Source organism: Aythya ferina (assembly GCF_964211825.1).
Source record: "Aythya ferina genome assembly, chromosome: 4".
In the NCBI taxonomy this organism is placed as follows: domain Eukaryota; kingdom Metazoa; phylum Chordata; class Aves; order Anseriformes; family Anatidae; genus Aythya; species Aythya ferina.
The window spans coordinates 13,985,768-14,011,171 of NC_140300.1; the positions used below are offsets into that span (position 1 = coordinate 13,985,768).

General features: G+C 37.6%; 1 protein-coding gene and 1 long non-coding RNA gene across 2 annotated transcripts in view; one reads left to right on the top strand and one right to left on the bottom strand.

Moving 5' to 3' along the window:
• Positions 1–25,008, bottom strand: part of CLNK (cytokine dependent hematopoietic cell linker) — a 59,432-nt gene extending 34,424 nt beyond the window's left edge. Inside the window, exons 1-4 of the mRNA XM_084517519.1 lie at positions 24,893–25,008; positions 21,191–21,239; positions 3,825–3,896; positions 2,805–2,854 (exon numbers count right to left, since the gene is read on the bottom strand). Of these exons, the coding sequence (XP_084373645.1) occupies positions 2,805–2,854; positions 3,825–3,896; positions 21,191–21,195 (127 nt within the window). The 5' untranslated portion in view covers positions 21,196–21,239; positions 24,893–25,008. The remainder of the gene's footprint in view (positions 1–2,804; positions 2,855–3,824; positions 3,897–21,190; positions 21,240–24,892) is intronic.
• Positions 1,996–23,636, top strand: LOC311435945. Its single transcript, XR_014692502.1, has 6 exons — positions 1,996–2,059; positions 11,578–11,994; positions 12,898–13,008; positions 17,951–18,039; positions 19,798–19,859; positions 23,098–23,636. It is a non-coding gene; the product is annotated as an uncharacterized lncRNA (long non-coding RNA).
• Positions 25,009–25,404: the final 396 nt, after the last annotated feature.

Genomic DNA, 25,404 nt, shown 5'->3' on the forward strand with positions numbered 1-25,404 from the left:
CTGTTTTGTTACGCTGGTGTGAATTAGAAGTAAACCCAGTTAAATCAATGACACTGAGGAAAACCGATGGAGATGAGAGGATAATTAGATGGTGACAATATAACAATGAAAAAACAGTCTCTTTAAATTGTCACTTCTGTACATCTGTTAATAAAAATGGTCATTTTATCTCCCACAGAATAACATGAACAACATGAATGAAAAATAGTGGTAAACATCAAAGTTATTACCTACACATTTCATGGCTTAATGCCAAAAATGGGCTGATGCGAACCTTTGGGTTGATTTATTGATATCTAACGTTGATTTACAAATTTATGTCCAGGTTAGTTTATAACATATTCTGTTACCCAAGGATCACCACAGTTTGGAGGAACTGCATCCCTGCACAATGCCAGTGAAGGGAGAGATAGAGTTGAGGTATTCTGTGGGCATTCCCTTTACATAAGGTAAGTTCCCAAATATTTGCTCTGCACTAGCTGAGGAGTGCAAACCAGAGAGAAACTGCTCCTCCTGTTATTTTAAAGATGGCATTTTGGAAGTGAGGATGAATATTTCATTTTGTCAACTATGCTAGACATATTGGGTTTGCAGAATGAAAAGTGCTGATTGCCATCTGGGTGGTGGAAGGCTGTCAAAGAGACTCACCACTCACAGAGAGACAATTTCTTCTGTTTACTATAAATATTGCCCTGGAACTTCCAATTCCCTGGCTTCCATTCCCTATTGTACAGGTATAAAAGAAGACAGAATCAAACAGTTGTAGAATGTTTTGGGTTGGAAGGGACCTTAAAGATCACCCAGTTCCAACAGCCTGCCACAGCAATGGACACCTCCCACCAGACCAAGTTGCTCAAAGCCCCATCCAGCCTGGCCTTTAGCACCTCCATGGATGGGACATCCATAGCTTCCCTGGGCAACTTGTTCCAGTGCCTCAACATCCTCATAGCAAAGAATTTATTCCTTATATCCAATCTAAATCTACCCTCTTTCAGTTTAAAACTCTTGCCCCTTGTCCTGTCACTGCAGGTCCTGCTAAATAGTCTCTCTCCATCTTTTCTGTATGCCCATTTAATTACTGAAAGGCAACTAACTGTAACATAAGGCAACTAACAATAACATTTCCCTGGAGTCTTCTATTCTCCAGGCTGAACAACGCCAGCTCTCTTAGTCTCTCTCCGTCTTTGTGTCAGGTAGTTTTCAATCAGGTGGACATTCTCACATCATTGTTTTTTCAGCGAAGTTAACAACTTGCAACTGGTGGGGAGTTTCCTCAAGCTATAGAGACTGAACATTTCATAATCAGTCTTAAAATTTCTTGTTGCTTCACTGCATCCTCTGTGAAAATAATAGATGGTGTATACTGTATACAAGTTGTAACAATAGTAAGATGTTGGATTTCTATGGCATACATGTGGGTGTGTTTCTGCCAGCTGACAGAGAATGCCTGATGTCAAAGGACAAAAGTGAAGAAATTAAATTTGTTTACTTTGTAGCAGAATAAAATTGCGTGCGTTTTGTGACCATCTTGTTTGCTTTTCATTGTGACCTAAAAAAAGTCTGACCAAAAGAGTGACTGGTTAACAATTTGTGCATGCAAATCTGATCTCAGAAATCTAGTCCATATTTAAATGAGAAAGCAGAAGATAGATCTATTCCCACAGACTTTTGTGGGTCTGAGAATGTGCTGTGGTTTTTTTCAGTCATTTTTGCGGTGTTTCAGCAAGTGACAGAAAACAATAAAGTGTTGTGGGTTATGTTTCAATAAACCTTGTTATACTTACAGGGTGTCTCCTAACCTCTTCAATAGAACGAAAAAAAAAAAAAAGAAAGAAAAAGAAAAAAAAAAGATGGAATACTGCAAGGAAGAACCTGCACAGGAATTTTCAGTATCACTTTTTTCTGTCTGGTCCAAAAGTACTGTGTAAAATGCTTGGCATTTTCCCTTAGCCTCTAGGGGAGCTAGGCAAGACAAGCAGAACCTTCATAAATTGCACAGATTCAATTCCAAGACCAAGGAAAAGGCTAGGCAGGCTTCTCCTCAGAGACTGTGAAAAAGGTATGTGAATAAATGCCAGTTATGTTAAGCTTTTGTGATATCTCAGTTATCCACAGGGAATAAAAGACCTGCAGTAAGATGTTAGACTGTTGGGTTTTATTTTTCCAGAACCACTTTTACTTTTTTTCCCAGACTTAAATCAAAATCTTCTGTATTGTACTGATATACATTTAAGAAAACTTCACATAACACAATAAATATATGGTATACTAAATAGATTTATCTGATTATGCACCTATTTAGTTAGATAATTTTGTATGCTTTGCATTGAATATCTGTAAGCTCAGCTAAAGGTGTGAAATATGGTATCATTTTCCACTGACTTGAGAAGAAGCAGTGCTTTACTTATGAAGTCACGGGGAATTAAACACATGCTTAACTTTGACCATAACTGTCATGGAATCAGATTTAGAGCTCGTATGTCATTATCCCATTGTTTTGGAACAACAACAAAAGTGATTGTTTTAAAACAGGTGAGTCTTTTTAAATTCCCTCAACTGCTTTCTAGAAGTCAGCAGCCAATGTAATATTTTCAGTTTCCAGCAAGAAGATAACTTATGTAAGTTTTTTTTTCAGTATATAGCATCATGAAGCCAACATTTTTTTGGAGCAGCCTGGAAATAAACACTTTTTTTTTTTTTCATTAGTGGGTATCCAAGAAGTTAGCTTTCTTTTCCTTTTTTTCTTACAATTCTTTTTTTTTTTTTTTTTTTTTTTTTTTTTTCCAGTACTGAATGAATTTTACCTTTTGGATGTATTTCCAGATTCATTTCTGCAAGTATGTTTGGACAAGACCTAAGAACATAAAAAAAGAAAAAAAAATCGATTTAAATATTAGAAATTACCATTGCTCTATTAAACTTTACATACAATCATACAATCTAGTTTAATAGAATAAATGAAAGTTGCAAGGATAATAATTTACATTTGAAAAACAATTCCATAGACATGGAAATTCAACATTTTTGGTCAAACTGTACTTTTTTTTTTTTTTTTTTTTTTAATTATTTACAGCCCCAAATTGGGTGCAGCTATAGAGAACACTACTGATATTGCTAATATTAATTTTAGGCATAAATATTGTATCTGCCTTATTGACAGCATCTTCAGTTTATCATTTCAGGGATGAATTTGCTTGGAGAGATAGGACCTAAATCTTTCTTTTAGCGTGCAGCTGTACCACTGCATGTGGCACCCTTCCCCTTCTGCCAACCCCCACAGGTATCATGATTTCCCCCAACTCTGACATGGCATTCCTCCATCCTGCTATTACTCAGACACAGGGAATATATGAGACATATTGAGTACAGAAGAAATGCATTGACAGGTCTTGACCTAATCCTGGTGTTGTGGACGATAGTTTTCTCACAATCACCCTCTTTACCTACTGGACTTTGGATCAGTCTGTCCAGCAACATAAACATGTATAGATCTTCACAGTAGCAGTACTTAGTATTCAGAAACAACAAGAAGAATTATTATTTTACAGTGAATATGCAGACAGGGATCACATCAGGAGTACAGTAATACACACTTATTTTACCTACTTTCTGAGGACCCACTCTTGGAATTACAACATAATTTAGGTTAGCAGCAGCTTTCAAACAGAGTGAAGCTCAGTGGTTTCCTGTTCAGCTAGCAGTATGTAAACCACACTAGATTAATCTGGTCTTTGCTGTCTGCTGCTTAAAACAGGGGTGTATGAAAACTAAAGCTTTTATTAAAGATACTTATGGATGCCTTAAAAGGTAATTTATTCACTTACCTGTTTTTTGGTATAGTTTTCTTTATGCTGTTTGAATCTGTCAGGCACTGTACTCTGGTCTTCCTGTTAGCTCTGACACATTGAACAAAGACTATTGTTAGCAAGTAGCAGTAAATGGGAAAGAAATGTGAGTTTTCAAATTTTCAAGGCTGGGAAACACATTTATGTAAATGATTCCTTTTTCTCCCTCAAACATTTCCACCCTCTGGTGGAATATATTTGCTGGCCTTTCTTTCTTTCTTTCTGATTTGTAAAAAAAAATAAACAACAAAATACCCCAAACACTATAATCCTGCATCCAGTGCTTTGGTTTCTTTACTGTACAGTACTTATTAAAGTTTTGTACAGCTGAATAGGAATTAAAACCCAGGTCACCTATCTAAGATCTCTTCTGATACTAAAACACTTGCTAAACACAAGCCATGTATGTATCAAAGTAACAGGGACCTGTTCTCTTAGTCCTCCACTTCTGGTTGCTCTTGAGCCCTATGTAGAAACAGATCACATAATTTTACTCATGTAAAATAAAGTAATTTGAAACACAGAAGATTTCAACTTTTACCATTTAACTACAAGAGACTTCAGTGTTTGCAGCAAAAGAGTTAGGATTATCTTGCTAAATAATGCCTACAAATAGTCAAGTTGGTCATGTTCTCTTGAACGATTTCACTGGGGCTCAGTCCTGCCCAGTTTACTCTAAGTTCATAATAGATCCTATAGTTAGTAATACCAAATCAAGTTTGATTTTTTTCATTATAAATATGCTCCAAAATTCATTAAAAAAATAATCCTTTAATTAATATTTGAATGGGCACATTGATAAATAATTTTTCTGTCAACATGCAAATACTAATGATCACAAATCCAAAAGGAGAAGACTTGATTTTGTTTGGCATGAGAGATATTTTTGAGCAGTGGCTATAACTGTAGAGAATTTTGGACTTTGCCTATTTCTCAGTTTGCCAGTCAAGAGTTTTAAAAATCTTGTTGTATTCTCCAGCTACTAGAAGTATAAATGGTTAAATTTTTACTGCTGAGTTATCTCTCTAGAACATCAAAAATACAAACAGTAACTGATGTCTGTCAGCTCTATTCTCTTTAATATTCATGTATATCAACTGTTTGTTTTTCCTTTAAGAGAACAATTTCATTCTCTGCAAAACTTTTCCCAATTCCACTTACTGAAGTATGTATTACAAATGCAAATGCCTACTGCATATAAGTGTTATAAATACAGTGAATGCAATTTTTGTGTGCTTGAATTTGTAGCATTTGTCACCAACCCTTTTGCATGGTGAATTTCCCAACATGCACCTGAAAAGTGATCTTCTGCAAGTTCTCCTTTGCCTGCAGCAGGAAACTATTTTAGTCCCCTTTGTATGTTTTTTTTTTTCCTTTTTTTTTTTTTTTCTTTTTTTCTGCATGTGAGATGCAGCACTGAGGTTGAATACCTCTTTTGCTGGTTACCTACATAAGTCCTTCAGAACCACAGACATGTTAAAGGTAACTAATACTGTTAATGGGACACAATTAGTCAGAAGCGTATGGGTTCAGATTGCGGAGACATTCTGCACTTTTTGGGTGACCTATGTTAACAAAATTCCTCCCTTGCCTAAAAAGATTACAAAAAGCCCACTTCGCCATTTTTTGCTTTGAAATACAGATATGCCATTTCTTAAATCCCTGTGTCTAATTACAGTGCCAATGCATTTTTTCTTTCACGGAATTTTCTTCATTCTCTGGTCAATACTACAGTGACATTGCTCCCTCCTTCTGCAAAAGGCTTTTTTTTTTTTTTTTTTTTTTTTTCTATGCCTTTAAGACCCTTTCACTTCTAACTTAAGGGATATGTAGAATTTCATTTATCTGGCTATGTTTTAGAATATTTTTCATCTATTACTCATTTGAGATTGCCCAGATACAGAAACCTAAATTGCATGTCTTTGACAGGGCACTTTAGTGGCACAGAGAGATCAGCAAAACCTATTTAGCTCAAGATCCAGGTTACATTGTGTATGGCCAGAAGACATACCAAGAAGAAAATCTAGGGTAGGCTTCCTGACTAATATTTTACTGCAGACAAACTGTAATGGAGCACCTAAAGCAATAAAAATAACATTTACATTAATGTCAGCTGAATTCCTCTTGATGAATTCCCTGCAATAAGTTATGATTAATTCGTGACGAATTGGATGTATAAAAGTTCCTGTTTCAAAATCTCAGAATTTCCCAGAGTCACAAAATTTGTAGCTATGTTACTCCATCTGGAAGTTTACTTACTTCCCAGCATTTAAGGGGATAATTACTAGGGTAAATTTTACTTGCCAGGAGTAAAGAATGACTAAATCAATAGCTGAAATATTGACGGTAAAAGAGAGACAAATCCTTTTCTTTTTACCTTTATTCTCTCTCTTTTCTTCTATTTCAACAATGAAATAAGAACAAAAATAGCTATCACATCGGTTCTCCTCTGCCTGCAGTACTTTACATGAAGCAGTTCAATATTGCCTGATGCTTTGTTCCATCAATTACTACATTCCAAACACCCTCCCATACTCCTGTGTCAAATTTTTCTTCACGAGAGATTGTAAATGCCATCATTCGTCCCAAAGTATTCAGAAGCAATTCCCTATTGGCTAAACATTGTTGTGGTTATTTGTTTCCGTAGTTACTTACTTTTGCAGTTATTTGCATATTTATTTGTTTTGGCAGAAATTTGTGAGAGCTTGTCTCAAAGAATGGATCTTCGCTGTGCTAGATGATTCACAATTGTAAAGTCAAAGAATGCAGAAAACAAGAAAAGATGTAGATGCCACCAACAAATAGGGAACAAAACAGTAAGCTGAAGGCAAAAAAAAAAAAAAAAAAAAAAAAGTTTGGTTAGAAGGAAAGGAGGAACTCATGGAGTATGCAACCCTGTGATACTGTAAGCATCTGAAGGGGGTCAGTCCCTGGTGTGAAAGCTTAGGTACTTGTCAGGAAAGAGAAAGCAATCTTTGTATCATTAGTACTATACAAAGAGATAAGTATTACATTTTATTGTCTACTTAACACAAAAGAAGGATCCTAGTATTTTTCACTCTGATTATCTGAATCCATGCCTTGAAGTAATTTTCTGAATAAAAATGTTTACCAGGGCAATTAATAAGGGACGGTGTCATTCAAAACACAGTTTGTTTCCTGACTTGTGTCTAAATGTGCTGTGTGCACTGCACATGGCAGCGTGATTAGATTTTGGGGATGTTGCAATCGCAAGGCCATTCTGTTATGAGGTGGTTTGAAAGTGCATCATACTGTTCATTTCATTTTCTGGTAACATCTTTCTCTACAGACATTGTTACCTAGCAGTAGGGTTTGGCTTAGGAGGAGGCTTGGCCACTGCTGTTGTGGCCCTGATTAAGCACAACTGAAGTCAGTAGGCCAGAAGTAATGTTTAAATCTAACAGCAGAGAACACTCAAAAAAACCTCTCAGGGAGTGCATAGAAGAGAGTTAGTTCACATTTGGAAGTGACAGGAAATAAGAGAGATCGTGAATCTGGCTTGATTGAATCTGGCTCACTACTGAAGAGAATTTCAAAGTTGCCTCAATACGGGGATGCATTGACATTTTGGGTGCCTGAATACACCCTGCCTGGCCTCCTGTTGGAGCTCAGGAGGATATGAGTCCAAATCTTCCTTTTCCTGAATCCCATAATTATGTGCAGAAGGACAGCAGGAGAGCTTTCCTACTGCTACCATCCCACTTAGAGGAGGAAACAGTAATTTTGGGACTGATGCCAGTGGTGGGTAGGAGGTACACGTGGGAAGAACATCTGAGCAGGGTTATTTAGAACCTTTAACAGGCTAACATGGAGCCTCTGTACTCCAAATTGCCTGTGACACACATTGATCTTCTAAGTCCTTTTGAGGTAGTTTTGGGCCAGCACAGTTACCTTTCTATGTACTTGAGATAATTTGCAGTGTGCCATACTGGGTCTGGCTGGGATGAAGTTAATCATCTTCACAGCAGCCCATATGGGGCTGTATTTTGGCTTTGTGGCTCAAACAATGTTGATAATGCTCCACAGTTTTGGCTGTAGCTGAGCAGTGACTGCTCAGTGTCAAGGCTCAATTTTCTTCCCTCTCTGTTCCCCAGGTGTTGGGAGGGGACAGAGCAGGATAGCTGGCCCCAGCTGACCAAAGGAATGTCCCACAACATATGACACTGTACTCAGCACTAAAATTTGAGGGAAGTTCTTTGGGGAGATAGCCACAGCTTAGAGACTGTTTAGGCATTGGCCTACCTGTGGGAGGTAGTGAGTGAAAACCTTTGCATCTCGTGTTTTGTTGATGATTTTGAATGCAGACACATAAGCATCCTGCAGGTCTGACGCAGAGGCCCAACCACTTTTTTGAAATCAGTCCCAGACACTGTCCTGGAAATTAGCTCTCTTTTTTTTTTTTTTTTTTTTTTTTTTTGGTTTGTTTTAATTTGTAAAGGTCAGTTTTTATGAATCAGTAATAAGATCATCTGTGGAAGCATTGTGCTCAGTGCAGTGACATCAGACAAAAAGCTGCCTAAAACAGATGCTTATATGATTAACATCTTTAAATGACTTCAGCTGTGATCCTCCAAGACTCCAAGTATATCTTTTTTTTTTTTTTTAACCTAAAGTGAATGTTAGGAGCATAATAATAAATATTATAGACTATATTCTCTTAGTATAATTATGTAACAGTTCATTTACAAAATGATTTGAATTCTGACTGGCACAATTCATTTGAATTATTTTCTTAAAAAAAAAAAAAAGTGCTGTAGGTTTCCTTGGCAACATTTAAAATGATATATATAGATGTATAAACATACCAACCGATCACCATAATATCAGTTAAAATAAACCCACAGAAACACAAGTAAAATGAACAATAATTACTTATCCTATTGATTAAATATGGATTTTAGAAGTGTTGAACAGAAACATTTCCTTAGTGCCAAACTGCATTAGCAATCAGCAAAATGCCAGCTCTTTGAAACTCCACTTACAATATATTAAAAGATTTTAAAGCTACCTTTATCAGGAAACAGCTCCTTTGGTGAACATGTTATCATTCCCATCTCTCTACTACTGGGTAATACAGGTATTCAGACTGACAATTAAGACGCACAGAAGACACTTTTATTTGCCTCATCTGGCTTGGAGTGGCTGTAATGAATCCTAGCCAGGTGATTTTGCATGGGTTGAAAGAGATTAAAAGGAGAGAAAAATGATAACCCATTGTGTCTGAAGAAAAAGATGGGATAATGCTAAGGCACATTTAAAGCCAGGCTTTGTGATCTTTAAGGAGAAGGAAAGATTTTACTCAACCTTATTTGCAAACACTTACAAAGACTGGCCCTTTTAAGAAATTACTGTTGCAAAATGTAGATTTATGTTTTGTTGTTGTGCGTGACACCATGCTGTGCAGAGAAATGCCTGGAAAAGATTTGGAGTTTGGCAGAGATTCCTCCCCAGAACTCTGCTATCAAATCAGGCAAAACATATTCAAACAGCAACAGTGTTTTGGGACACTTCAAGCCAAATGCTTCAATATAATACGAACCACATTGCAAAGCTTCCTCAGGGAGGTATGGCACGAACACTTTGCCCTTGAAGAAAGGAGTATGAACCATGGGGCTGCCTCCTCCATGCCTTACCCTTCCTGTATGTCTCCTTAAAGGAATACAATGCAAAAGGCAGCACCTTGTGTATATATATACATATATATAGTCTCTATATATACATGTACACATTGCATATGTATAAATATATCAAATACAGATCATTTATATATATATACACAAAAAAGTAGAATAAATATATTCTCTCTCTCTGCATATAGTATCTATTATATACATTAGAATATAAATATTGTATATTATATTATACAATATGTACTTGTTTAAGGATAGCAACCAGTTCTGTCACCTCAATGCAAACACTTAGGGCCAGCAGCATGAACCCCTAATAAAACTGTCAAGCTGGCTGAACATATGTTGTCAGGAGGGGCAGGGACCTTGGATACCTGAAAGGTAACCACAGACATTTGACACTTGGAAAAATGCTAGTGGGAGGCTTTCAGTACCTGTGGTTACTGTTCATATTACTGTGCATGTTTATGCCAAGCACTTTCTTATCTATAATAACAGCTCTGTCACGGCATAATACAGAGTAGGGAGATTAGGCTAACAGTGGCTTGAAATAGAAATGTTTATTAAGCGTGAATAAAAATGGTCTCTCAGTGAGTTTTTCCAAACTCACCTGACATCATGTATTCTATGAGAAGATCAGGAAAAGCACTGATGAACCAAATATATCATGTGGATATGGTTTTCATATTTTTAAATCTAAGTACTTAAACAGTAACATGAATGAGCAAGACTGAGGGAATACCTTAATGCATATAAAATGGTTTATAGTGACATAATAATAAAGATATACATTACAGAATCACAGAATCACAGAATTTTCTAGGTTGGAAGAGACCTCAAGGTCATCGAGTCCAACCTCTGACCTAACAGTCCCCACTAAACCATATCCCTAAGCTCTACATCTAAACGTCTTTTAAAGACTTCCAGGGATGGTGACTCCACCACTTCCCTGGGCAGCCTGTTCCAATGTCTAACAACCCTTTCAGTAAAGAAGTTCTTCCTAACATCAAACCTAAAACTCCCCTGGCGCAACTTAAGCCCATTCCCCCTCGTCCTGTCACCAGGCATGTGGGAGAATAGACCAACCCCCACCTCGCTACAGCCTCCTTTAAGGTATCTGTAAAGAGCAATAAGATCACCCCTGAGCCTCCTTTTCTCCAGGCTGAACAAGCCCAGCTCCCTCAGCCACTCCTTGTAGGACTTGTTCTCCAGGCCCCTCGCCAGCTTCGTCGCCCTTCTCTGCACCCGCTCAAGCACCTCGATGTCCTTCTTGTAGCAAGGGGCCCAAAACTGAACACAGTACTCGAGGTGCGGCCTCACCAGAGCTGTGTACAGGGGGACGATCACCTCCCTAGCCCTGCTGGTCACTCTGTTAGAAGCACCGTGATTTGTGACCATAGAAATCAGTGTAATTCAAGTATAACGCCTCATCTGAATTTGGTCCTAGGATGATATTAATACTTCCTAGAGGTGTAGGGTTGCATCACCATGACTATTTTCATTTTCATATTCCATTGTTTCTGTGCAGCCCCTTGGGATTTTTGACATCTAAATGGTAGAGAGTTTCTTCTGGAATGAAGAGCAAAGATATGAATGGGAAGCAAATATGTTTTACTTTTTTTTTGAAGATTCTGGTAACAGATACTCTCTGAAGACTTGCAAAATTTGAAAACATTCCCTCTGAAGGCAATTTTGCCTGTAATATATGTCTTTCAAAAGGTTCATATATAGATTTTAACTTATTTTTCTGTTGCCTTCTAAAAGCAGTATTGTTTCCAGATGTGTTCTGTGTAGCTACCTACCAAGTTATTTTTACTGGCTTTTTCTGGCTTTTTAAGTCCATACATTAGGATACTCTGGTTATTTGCAAGATGCCCTTGCATCTTGCAATGACAAGTGCAAATCCCTGTACATAAGGGGTTGTCTGAGGAAAAATATTTAACTTCATAATTCTCTCCCTAGTGCTTTGGAGTGAAAAAGGAATCCAAAGCCTTCTAGCTTTCCACTTGCTTAAAGAATACCAAAATATTTAATCTGAGGAGGCAGAGAAGCTGAAGGTTTATCATCTCCTTCCTCTTGCACAGATGAGCAATACCCTGGGAGCAGACAAGAAGAAGGCAGATGACATCTTATCTCAGAGCATGTAGTGCTGGCTGAAGCTACCTGCCAGCACTGTGGAACCAGGACTGTGCAACCAGAACTGCCCGGGGTGTTGTCATTACATATACCCCTTTCTAGCATATATGGGAGTCTGGCAATTTTACCATAGCCCCAGGCAAACCTCCTGTTTCAGAAGACCTTTGACTCTGACTTAAGTATCAGAATCAAAATTCCCTCCTTTTTGCTGTAATATGGATGGTTTACTTCTGCTCTACAACAGCAAATTGTAAAACAAGCTGAGCAAACCCATTACATGTGACAGACACTTAACCATATGGAACTGAAAGAATATGCCATTTCTGTCCTTCCCTGTCCATCTGCTGCCAGGAAGGAGCTGACAGGTAAGCAGATTTTAGTTTAATTTCACTCCATCTGAATCGAGGTGGAATAATCTCCATATAAAATAAAAGTAGAAATGGTTGATCCTTACACCATAGACATAGAGTCTAGCCTAAAGTATGGCTTTTAGTACTCAGGAAAAATAAAATTATCCTGTCCAAAGCAGAAAGGAAATATGTAAAAGGACTCCAGCTTACTGCTACTGCACTGTAAACCTATATCCATGTCCTTAATATCTATGAATCAAATGTTACACCACAGTTAAAGGTTGCCAATGAAATACTGTTTAGAGCTGGATGAAAATGGCCGCTCCATGTATTCTCCCAGGGATGATTTTCATGATGCGTTAAAGGTACATATGGTGGTAACATTTCTAAGTTAAAATGAAAGCGAGCATTAATAGTATTTTTTTCAGTTATTGTTTACATTTTTTTTCATTTATATGCTTACATGAGCAAATGCCAAACTATATATATATATTTAGAAAAACTACAATCAATATTTCAGAACAAAACAAAAACAAACAAACAAAAATTAAGGAATGATGCAGTTTAGAAGAAAGAGAAGGTGCTTTGCTGAATGGGATATATTTGCCTATTTAAACATTCATGCCACTAAGATTGGGATCCTGAAATATAAATTACATGTTTGAATTAACCTGCTATTGACTTACTGTAAGCATTCATGCTTGAAAAGACTGGATTTTCTCTAGCTGTAGCCAAGTGCCTCTGAATATTAAAAAAAAAAAAAATCAACTTTAGAGATTTTTTCTTTCCCCCCTTTCCCTCTCTCTCTTGATTATCCATCCTGATGTAAAAACTTGTCCAGCCCTATGTTCCTATAAGTTTCTGTTCCTAATTAATCCTAGAATATCCCTATTATTGCTTTTGACCGTTCTTTTCTAGTTGTGCTCCACTCTGATATCTGGATATCTGCTTGGTGCTGCCAGCTGCCTGATCTTGTGGCTTCGTGGGATTTCAGGCCACCTTGCCTGACAGCTACAGACATGTAGATAGGTAAACGTTGGATGTCTACATGAAAAGCTTACTAAAGGACAGGGATTGTGTTGGCATAGCCTATGCTGTTTCTGAAGTCTTTGTGAATAAGTGCCTTACCCTGGCAGATGGCAAAGATGAAACCCAGATACATTTCACAAGCAGCACAACAATCCTTTTAGAAAAGGTTTCTGACATCATCACTGTTAACTGCAGCCTAATACTTAATCCCTATCCAAGTTTTTGTCTCCTTGAAGACCATTCAACAGAAGCAGAAACAGATTCCAGGAACCACAAATAAATAAATATTCTGTCAATAACTGAGCACTCTGTATGTTCATAATGGAGCAGCATAAAGTTTCTAGGTCAAGTTTGTCTGTGGTGCACAGGAATTTGAAGGCGATAAAATTTAAAGAGTCCTCAAGTTGTCCATCCTTTGTGGTGTGAAATAGCCTTGGAATCAGACCAGGTGTGGGCTTTGGATCCACATTGGGCTAGTTAACTTCCAGCTATGGTCAATGGTTTATTTTTATTTCTGTGCTTCTTCCTGCATGTAGCAACTTAAGTTGCTGTTAGATATTGCTTAGAGGAGCAGAGACAGAGTGTTTTAGTACCTGGGGAGAGCATAACAGGCTACTTGTTAAAAATCAATAGTGCTAACTTAATGACATAAACTTCTAAAAACACCTACTTCACCTCTGCTACTTCTGCAGTCTATGGCAGGATCATAAACATTCCACTAACTCATAATCTAATGAATGATCTACAGCCAAATAAGGTTACAGGAAAATTCCTATCTACCTAACCATACTGTTCCTGTCAGACCATATCCAGATTCTGTGGGGTTTATCTGACACAGCTTAAAGCTTCAATCTAGGCCTCAAACCTCAATTCTGATTTGGAACCTTAAAGACAGTTTAGAGACCTTTGCAAACAACTTATCATCTTCTGTTGTCTGGGCCCTGAAGGCAATAACAGGTTTTAATGGCCTTGATCAGCCACACCTGGAGCCTCTCACCACCCCTGCTCATGGGCCTGGAGCCTCATGTCAGCTCAGCCCAGAGACATCAGACCCTACCCAATGAACTATGTCACCAAATTGTCAGTTCCCATCAGTCACAGCCATGTCCATGTCTGGCCATGGACTCTGTTGATTCAGACCCCACCTACACAAAGACTTCCCAGCCTGATCTTGAACCTATTTCATCACATTGGAGCTGCTCAGTAATCACTGGGCTGTCTGACCCTGATTACTCTCACCAGCTATGATCATAACCCTAACACAGCTCCATGCTTGATGATTGGGACCCTCAGTATGTCCTGCTCACCTGCCTGGGATGGCAGAATGGGCCCTGGCTGCTGAGCCTCCTGCCTGACAGCTCTGTCATGCTCCTCAGCTCCCAGCTTGCTGACCCTTGGGACAGCCCTCTTCCTGGCTCTGGTAAAACCCACCAATGTACTAAGTTCAGTTCCAATAATAAGTATTTGCTGACAAGAATTGTCATCTGGGCCCCAAGGCTTCCAGCAGCATTCAGCCACACAACAACCTTTCCAGTTCTTCCTATCTGAGAACACTATACTACTTAATAGTGATTTTAATATTACCCAAACTGAAAAAAAAGTTCTTTGTCTACATCAGTAGCACCCTTCATCTAACCCTAAATGCCTTGCAGAGTCCTGTGATAAACAAGGTCTGGTTCCTTCAGTCTCAAACTCTAGTACCAGATCTGACTGTAACCCAAAAATTTAAACAATGCTCCACAGTTCTGTCTCTACACTCATTATCAACTGCCTCCAGATTTCTACTGACTGCTCTCGTCTCAGTCCCCAATTCTTTCTGTGTAACTAACAGTGGTTTGACATACACTTGTGAGTACTTGGCTGGATACTTGAGACTTTTTGGTCATAGTATTATAAAGGAAAATGCAGAAGTCCATCTAGCACTCCTTTGATTCCTTTGAATGATCAGCTCCCTGTTGTGACCAACTTCACATTTTCAATGATTTGTCATGGAATATCTTCCATTTAGGTATACAAGCAGAGTAATGTTGCATATAATAGGGAAATAGAAAAAAAAATCAGGAATTTCCAATTCTGTGCTAAAAGTATAAGGCCTGATGACTGCTAAAGCTTTACAGCTACAGTTCCTGCCATGTTTTCTTAGGGTCTAGAATTGACATAAGCATCTTAAAAATCAAGCATTTTTAATGTGCTCCCCTGTGAATTTAGAAGCATTATAAGCATACATTTTTTGAAATATAAAAGTTTAGTATGAGAGGGAAAGCAGATGGGAAGGAAATCATCAGATCAAAACCACAGGAGCATCAGATGCTCTACCAGTTGCTGGAACATTGACCTTAATGTAGCTGCAACTCTTGCAACTGGCCTCTGTACTGCAGAGCAGAGAGAGCCATAATGGCTTTGAACTGTATGTTTTCCACTCCCTCATAATGCAGGCTATAGTTATGTTAGATGTACATAGGCTGCTCAGAAGGATGAATTAGAATGGAAAGGAATATTGCACTGGGAAAAAAATGGGTAATCAGCATTACAAGCATGCCTCTGCTGTGACACAGTTAAATTAAAGTTTAGAATCAGTGAATTATCATTTTTGCCTGCTCCCCTATTCATGCACCATCTACAAAAGCATTTTGTAATGTCTCATAGCAGCGCCTTACTTTAAAACTTTCAGCATTAACGGGAAAATCCAGCATCCTCTAAAAATAACAGATGGCTATGAAGTGAATACAGAGCTGTATTTCACTCTTGGGGTTTTGTGGCTATTCAGAAGCCACTTGAGTTACATGCTCATGGTTAATAACATCAGCAGAGCCACTCCAGTTAATTACAGCATTATATTTACTCCATAGTTCCCTATTATACTTTAAGCCACAGTAAGAAAAGGGCAAGCATATAATCCCTCCAAAGACATTGTGCTGTCCTTGTTAAAAAGACTGAAAAAGCTTCACAGCTGTAGACAAAATGTAAACCCCATTATGGAATAAGAGATACTCTTTAATGTCTCTTGCACAGAGCAGCTTAACTGCTTAACTGACAGTAGTTCCAGACTGGCCAGATAGCAAACACTGTATTGCTTCTCACAAAGGGCTAGTAAAACGGTGTATTGCCTCCTGCCCAGAGGAAGAAGCGAGGAAATAGGAGGTGTAATGAGTATGTAAAAAGTACTCTTAGGAAGCATGTGGCTGTCTCCAGTTTAATTTATTTATTTTTCTCCTGATTTCATTCCACTCTCTCTTTTTTTGTGTTTCTAAAGCCAAATGGACTAGAATGTTTTGTTCACCAAATAATTGAGACAAAGTAAAATAAAGCTACTTCACCAAGGAAATCTTGAGAAGTTTTTGTTGTCAGGAAGGCTGTAAATCATTGATTTAGTATTTTCATTAAAAATAAAAGGGCAAACTCTTAAAAGTAAAGCTTCATTTCAGAGGAAATAAAAACCCATGACTTAAAAATGGAATTGTCAGCCCCCTAAAAGCCTATTCTTAAGATACTTTTCCACTCCTGTTGGCTCAATACCCCCTGCAGGCAATGAACCAGCAGGGAGTTTTCTTTTTGTTTCACTTGGCCAGGTCTGGATCCTCTCCTGACTCCAAATTCACAAGGCAGAGGAAAATGGTTGACATACATACTCATGAATCAGGGAGAAGATAAGGAGGGGTCTGTGGATTAATCTAGGAGACACCATTTAGAAATGTATCATAAGAACCTTTTATTTTTCTTTCTTTTTTTTTTTTTTTTTCTTTTTCAATATTATAAAGTCTGTGCTTTTCTTCAGAAAATGCTTCCTTTGAAGACAGTGTCTCCTCACCATACTTTATAGAGAAGCAAAAGCCACAATCTCACTCTTTGTTCTCCCTCCAGGTACTCAGTGGTTTGCACAAAGTGCTGTTTGTGCAACAAAACTTGGGCAATAAAGTTATCCCTCTGCATAGCAGCACCGGCCTTTTTGCAGTGAACACTGTACTTGGCTAGGTTGTGAAATAATTCCTTGATATAAATATTTCAGAAGCCTTGACTGATCATAGGAACAGCTCTACCTGACGTGCTAATAAAAGGCAGCACCTTAGAGAACTACAAGAGGTATATTTGTGGTCTTTTGGAAAAGAAGACCTGTGACAAATGTAAATAATTCACAAATGCTAAAACAGAATCACAGAATCACAGAATTTTCTAGGTTGGAAGAGACCTCAAGGTCATCGAGTCCAACCTCTGACCTAACGCTAACAGTCCCCACTAAACCATTTCCCTAAGCTCTACATCTAAACGTCTTTTGAAGACTTCCAGGGATGGTGACTCCACCACTTCCCTGGGCAGCCTGTTCCAGTGCCTCACAACCCTTTCAGTAAAGAAGTTCTTCCTAACATCTAACCTAAAACTCCCCTGGCTCAACTTAAGCCCATTCCCCCTCGTCCTGTCACCAGGCACGTGGGAGAACAGGCCAACCCCCACCTCGCTACAGCCTCCCTTGAGGTACCTATAAAGAGCGATAAGGTCGCCCCTGAGCCTCCTCTTCTCCAGGCTGAACAAGCCCAGCTCCCTCAGCCGCTCCTCGTAGGACTTGTTCTCCAGGCCCCTCACCAGCTTTGTCGCCCTTCTCTGCGACAAACACCTACTTTATCTAAATAATATTTAGAGCATAGCTGTATTTTCCACTAAAACTTCTTTCAAAATTTCAAATTAATGTTGTCCATAACTTGTAGTTTAATAAAATTTGTACAGTTCTATAACTGATGCTGGAAAACTTTATATTGTAAAACCTAGGGTGTGATGAAGCTGGCACCTTCCAGCTACATTTACAGCTGAGGCATCTATGCCTTTGAAGTACTTGCAGCTAGGGCTGAAGCTCAGCCACAGACAAGGAAACCTGCTAGCTTAAAACATAGGCTTTAAATTTGCTGTAGCTTAGTTGGAAGTTGACTTAAAAACTTGCTTCTCATTGCAGAGAGCTATCTTTGTATCTTCTTCAAAGGCTAGTGACACCACAACATCTTCAATCTCAGGTGTAGTTAAAAGTTTACTCCCATAGCAAAGGTAAGCCACCAGCTTTAAAACACAAGTTTAAATTCAGTTTATTGCTCTTATGTGTAAAGACCTTAGCTTAAATTTGAGCCTCTTTCCCATGCAAAATGTCATTTAATCAATTGCAGTGTTTCAAATGTACCCATCACCCTTCTCTTTGAATACCTCTGCCTGCTGCTCAGCAGGAGTTTTTCCAGAACATGCATAAAGTAAGCTCTCTGGGTTCAGGCTCCTTGGTGAAAACCAGCAGGGCTTTCTCTGCTGAGCTGCCCCTACCTGTGAGCACTTCAAAAGAGAAGCCACAGCAGGGGCCCTAGCTGAAACCGAAAGTGATGTGTTTTATGTAGCATGGGAGGTTTCAGTAGTCTTCAGCCTTGAGGGCGTCTTGTTCATTTAAAAATGTTTTTAAAGTGATGTGTTGTATGGTTGTTATAAGACCTTGAAGAGGATAAAACTAGCCACATATTCTTTTCTATGTACTTCTTTCCTTCTGGTCAGCTTTACGAGAAAACAAAATAGAAAAGAAGGCTAGTATGCTCTTCCAGAAACTGTCACCCCAATTCCTATGCTGCATCCACAGAATGACCATATGTAAAAAAGTGAACAGCAAAGGTTATGTGTTCTCTGATGTTCTTTCATCTTGTACAAAGATGGTACCATTTCACACATTATTTTCCTTCTCAGTCTTAATTAAAAATATCAAGAATATTGGGTTATACCTTTACTCCTTGTGCTAGAAGGCTGGCTGCAACACGATTGGGAGAAATCTGAGGAATGACTTTGCTTAAGGATGAAAGTGTATGTTGACTTTAACATAGTTTAAGCCCATGGATTTAAAGGTGTTTAAGTATTTACTTCCCATTGATTTCCAAGTTACAGGGAATAAATGGCTTTATTTTTCCTTAAGTTAGGAGACAAAATATGTACATCTCTTACGTGTTTTTAATTCCTTTTTTTTATATATTATTATTATGCTGAATATAACTCTGATACTAGAATTGCTAAATGACTTTATACACTTTGTTTTTTTTTTTTTTTTTTTTTTTCTCCCACGAATATTATACTGGCCAGTTTGCCAGGCATGTGTTTTACTGCCAACAGATCTAGAGACTACAGTAGTTCATTCGGTGATTACCAAAATTGGGTATTTGTAGAGTGCTGTAACTCAAGGTCCAAATTCATATATTTTAAAAATTTTTGATTTTTTTAAAACTTGCTCAAAATTGTAGACTTACATAGGGTAAGGCCTGCTACTAATCAGTCAACCCTAAAAAAGGTAGGTAAGCTAGAATGGAGAGCTGACTAGCTACATAATTAGCACATATAAAAGCAAAGAATATATCCGATTGATCTGTCATGACCTCAGGAACTATCAGATTTGCCCCTTTCTGTTACCAAGTCTAGCGTCCTTTGAAAGTCTAACTCCCTACAACATCCATTCTATTTTCTGTGAAAGCTCAGAAAATGGATATTTATGAAACCTCTTCATTTAGCTAAGCCTCAGTTCTGAGAATTGAAAGTTTCCCTTCCCCCAGCTGAACAAGAAAACTTAAGTGCAGCCTAGATATCATTTTTCAGACAGTATGAACTGATACCAGCCATTATACAAATTCTCTTTTCCTGCAAAAAGCTGGGAAAAAAAAGAAAAATCAAGTTTCTTGCTAGAACATGCATTTGTTCTAGGTTATTATGTTAATGTTCCTACACACCCACAAATTCATCTCCCACCCGTCCCCGCATAAAACGTAACTGAATGTCTTTGGTTTCTAGAGGCATCTAAACCCAGGCAAGTCTAACAAAGCTACTTTTAGATGGAGACCTGCAATACTCAGGTAGGTGGTTAAACAGTGAGCTGCTTTGGGTGCATAGCTATCAGTTGTGAGCTGTGAGTAGAAAGTGAGTACTTTCAGCTAATTTCTTCACATGATTTGGTAGCTACAGGATATTTCTGAAGTAACTTTTTCTTGGTGGCTGGAGTGCTTAAAGACAGCAGCAACAACAAAAAAGCTAGTTCTCAAAGTTTGCATAATCAAAATTTCCTGTGAAAATCAGCATTTTACATTCAGTAAACATCAAACTAATTACTGGAAAAGTTCAGAGGGTTTTTGAACAGCAGCCCATACTCAGACCAATTTAATGAAGCAAGATCGAGCTCTTCTATGGAAAAAACTTTGTCACAGATCCTTATCACTTCTATGGGGGTGGTAAGCAGAAATTACAGGTCCTCTGACCTTTGTGGAAATGTGAGGTGATCCTGACTGATGAACCCCAGCCAGAACAAAGTTAAAAAGTAGCACCTACCACCCTCCAAAAACTTCTGGCTGCTGCTGAATAGGAAGTCTGCTTATTATCAGTGGAAAAAATAAATGAACGTGGATTCAGGTTATTTTAAATATACTTGTAGATCTATCCACTAATATGTGATTCTGGAACAGCTTGAATAAAACTTATCTTTGAATGTCCTTGTTGGAAAGAGACATGGGAGGCAGTGTTTCTTGGTGAAGGACATCAGAGTGGGATTCAGAAACCTTTCATTGCATACTGGGATACAGAGTTCCTGTATGATTTTGGTTAACTAACTCAGGCCATGCATTCAGTGCATTTAAACTGGCTTCAGAATCAAGCCTAGACTTTGTGCCCATCTGTGCTCTTAATACCAGAGCTTCCTACAAGCTAACTTCAGGGTGTTGCAGGTGCTTTTCCCAGGTATGGGAAGATCTTTGGGCTCACCTTTCTCTTGAGGTCTGCACATTTTTTGCACGCAAATTGTGCCTGGCTTCACTGCCTAATGGCATCCCATCAGCACTGTCACTAGTGTTGTGTGACCAGCCTTCTTTAAACTCCATGAAATGCTCTGACAGAGGAATGAGGTTTATATGCTCAATGCATGTAAACATAGAAGTAAATGTAGTAGAGTTAAGGACACCCTTCAGAAATCTTCCTGGAGCAATGATTTGAGACCCAGGTGAGGCAGGAGATTACAGTTTCAGAAAGAACTAAGGTAGAAAGCAGTAACAGACTACAGAAGATTTGAGACGACTGTGAGGCTGCCGTGTAACTTTTAGCATAGGTAAAGGATAAAATTAACATCAATAACAAAATGCAGTAGCTGTTAAGTATAGAGTGCCAAAGAGGTTGGCAAATGTTCAGGTATAATACTTACTCCATGCTCTTGGTTCCTGACTCATGGAAATGCAGATCTTCAAATGAGCCTGTGAGGATAAAAGGAATATAGAGTCTTAAAAATCTAGATGTACATATTTCTTGCCACCCTCAAAAAAAACCAAAAAAAACACAAAACAAAACAAAGCAAACAAACAAACAAAAAAAACTTTTTGGAAAGCTAGAAAATAAATTGTGGTGTCATCTATTCAAAGAGAAAATGCTTCACTTTTGGCAGGAGTACTGTGTTCAAAGATGTGATGATGACTGTGACCAGCATCAGAAAGTGTATAGTGTGGTCATGTTTTCAAAGGTGGTGCTAATGAAATCTCCACATGTACTTGAACAATTTTTCAAGGTCTTTTCCAACCTTGGTGATTCTATGATTTTATGGTTTTTGTGTACATTGTTCTACCACTGCCATCTGTACACTCAGTAATAGAATTTGTATGTAAAGATCTGTATTTCTGTGAAAATTTGAAGTGAAGTTTAAGTTCTACAAACCAAGCATAAAGTTTGAAGATAATCTGTCAAAACCACATCTCGATATTATAGGTCTTGTGAAACTCTTGGTCACAAATGGTGATATGAAAATAAGTACATCTGAAAACACACACACTATTTAAGTTTGGTTTTGCAATTTTGTTGGAGAAATATAAAACTCTAAAGACTGTTTCAGAGTTGTCAGCTATTGTATTGCCATGTCTTTTATGTTGATGACTCAATCAATTTTCCAATTGTCTGCTTGTCTCTGCCCTATATTTCCTAATCGGAGCCTTAGTAGTTCCATAATTTGGAAGTACAAATAGAGTTTATAACTTCTCCATTTACTCTATTTCTATCATTGTCTACTGCCATTACTTTTTATTAGTTAAAACAGCCATAATGAGAATAAAAAATGGTCTTTTCTTCTCTGCTAATGTTCAGCCACTTGTCAAATAGCAGGGCCTTGTAACCTTATGTATGCCAATTGCTTCTGAGCTTTCTATCATCTTCACTCTATTTTGTGTTTTCATTTTAGACTGGCCTTAAATTCATACACAAAAAATTTAAAGCTTTCTCTTTTCAAGGGAGTGTACACATTCAGTCCAGTTTAAAATGCCTTAACCTAATTTTAGCTATTCCTATATATCTGTAGTGAGCCAAACTGTTTTATTTTCTAAAGTTAATTTTATCCTGATGTTTTACTGTGCCGATTACCAAGAATTCTGCAAACATTGAATCAAATAGATATCTATGGTAGGTTGCTCTCAATTTGAAATCCACAAAAATGTATTTGTGATACCCAAAATAGCGAACGGTGGCTTGTGATTTATGGCAAGCAGCAACAGTAGAAGCAGATGTACATCTGATTGAGAAAAATGATTCCTTGATTAGTTTTGAAAGTTAAGATGGAATAAAAATTCGGAAAGATGTTATAATAAAAGAAAAAGAAAAAGAAAAAGAAAAAGAAAGAGAAAAAGAAAGAGAAAGAGAAAAAGAAAAAGAAAAAGAAAAAGAAAAAGAAAAAGAAAAAGAAAAAGAAAAAGAAAAAGAAAAAGAAAAAGAAAAAGAAAAAGAAAAAGAAAAAGAAAAAGAAAAAGAAAAAGAAAAAAAGTGCTTTTGCCCAAACATCTACTTTTTTTTAAAAAGCTCACCAGAATGCTGATTTCTGTCATGGAGTAACCAGAGTAAAAATTCTACTTTTCCTACCTTAAATACTGGGTATTTTGCTTCAGATAGCTTTCTTCTGAATATTTAGCTCTTTTCAGATATCTAGAGCTATAACATAGCATGAGCCAAACTATAAGGATATAATACTTCCAACAATTACTAGTTACTCTTAGTATTGGAAACAAAAGAATTATGAAGAACTTAATATTTCTGAAGTTATATAACTTTTTTTTTTTTTTTTCTTTCCCTCTCTAGGCATTTTGGTGTGGAATGGAGCTTAAAAGCACAAAGTCTAAACTAGAGGGAGGACAAAGTGAGAAAACTTGCATAAAAAAAAAAAAGCCAAAAAATCTTATGTTTTTTTTTTTTCTAAGGCTTGCTTGGAGAGTATTGAGGGACTTCCTAGGGCTTTTACTTTGAGAGAAAAGATGCACAGTTCCATTAGTTTTCAGGCATCTCTAGAAAATTTCATGGGTTGTCTGTCTAAACAGAACAGAATGGAGCAAGCCACATGAACTTCCAGTATTTATAGTATTGGGAACGACCCAATTCCCAATGGGTCATTGTGAATGCCCAATATCTTAAAATGTTGAACAGACGTGTTCTGTTTGAGAATGGAGTACTCTGTTCACATGAACACTTAATGCTAATTAGTCCTACAAAAATCTTGCTAGACAGTATGTGCTAAATAGCACTTTAAGCTTTTTTGCCTTTTTTATTTGAATAAGAAGAAAATCTACAGGTTAAACAAAAACAAGCAAATAAAGCATGCATGGTTATGGTGCAGAAAAAAATGTCTTTATTTTTATATTTTCTCCAATCAGACATGAGTTAGCAAGTTAATACTTTGCTTCTGAAATTGGGACATAAGCTTCTTAATCATTTAGACAGATTTGAAAAACCGGTTTGAAAATCCAGCTCACAGCACAGACAGATTCTTGGTCAGACAACATGGGAGGAAGAACTGAAGAATTTGGTTTTCAGTTCTGTAAATAATCAAATAATTATCTATTCCTATAATTAGCTAAAAATATCTACCATGAGCCAGGTCTTCATTCAGTGACCGTGACACTGTAGAGAATGCACATAAGCCTTATACCGGTTATCCTTTCTCATTTGACCATCTGTTTTCTTACAATATATTTTAATGGAAATGTATGACAGTTGCTGTGTGCATGATTCAGAAAATCACTTACAAGACTACAGTTAAGGTGCAGGCATGTTGGATAGCTCAATTTTCATGCTGCCAGTCTCTACCTTCTTTTGAAGTGCTTTGGAGTATGAGGCCAATTGCAGTGAGTAAAATGGGGCACAGTGGTAGGACCTGAAACAGTTATTTTACAAGCAAGTGTGAAGCAGTTGTCAAATGGCATTGTCAAGATAATTTTCAAAGTCTGTCTTCACAACAACAGAAAACAGTTACATGTAGCAGGAAGTACTTATCTGATTTAAATGAATACAATCTGGTTTTGGTAATCTGTTTCTGGCAATAATTAGCATGTTGCTCAATTTATTTTAATAGCACATTAATTTGATTCTTTCCCTTGCCAGATATGCAACCAGAAGTTTCACAGAAACAAAATATATCTCTAATAGGAACCACGAAAGTTCTCTGTAAAGATAGTTACTTAGGAAGCTATTTGCATTGGTTTATTAAGTGTAAAAATATACTGCACTTTTGTTTTAGTACATGACTTCTACACAGAAATACAAATCGGCAGTGCAAAAGACACATACAAAGGAAATAGCCACACACATACACACACACACACACACAAAAGTGAAGGCTCTATTGATTTGCTTAGAGTGAGAAATGGAAGAAAATGGTTTAAGAAGACAGGCATGAGCATTTGCTGTAGGCCGAGAGGCTGCCCAATGGGGTATGGCAGTTTTATGGACCTACTGCTAATGCAATCCAAATGTTTTGAACCATAGCAGAAAGCTACACTGTAAGAACAAAACCACACTGATACACAAGTTAATCCTTTGGTTAAAAGACAAAAAACATTTTCAAAGCAGAAGAGCATAGGAAGAAACAAGGGCAACTCACAGTTTCTTTCCTTTAAGGTGCGTGGGCTCTGAGCTAGAACAATGCTGAGCTGTTTTCCCCTGTAGAGCAATTGTATGCTGTTGCTAAATGCCTCACAAAGCTAGCCAGAGGTCAGTGATGCTCAGCGTAAGTGGATGAGTATTCTGCTTCTTTTTCGTGAGTTTCCTGTGGATGGCTAGCACACACAGAGGCACCAATCAGTACTATGTGAGCTGACCAGTGAATACCCATCGTTTCTTATCTGTGCATCTGCCTCAAGTGAGATAGGATGAATGTATTCTCTACCTTCACCTACACTCAACAATTCTGTCTCAGTGTCACAATAGCTGTTCCAAATCTTAGCATGAAGAAATTTTTTCTGATATGCAGCTGTTTTATGTAACTGGGAAAAAATATTATTGCTCCTGATCTTATATTTTCTTATTTCTCAGGCTGTTTAAAGAGCTTATAAGTCATGTTGAGATATGTGTAACTACTTTTTAAATCTATTCTCTCAAAAAAAAAAAAAAAAA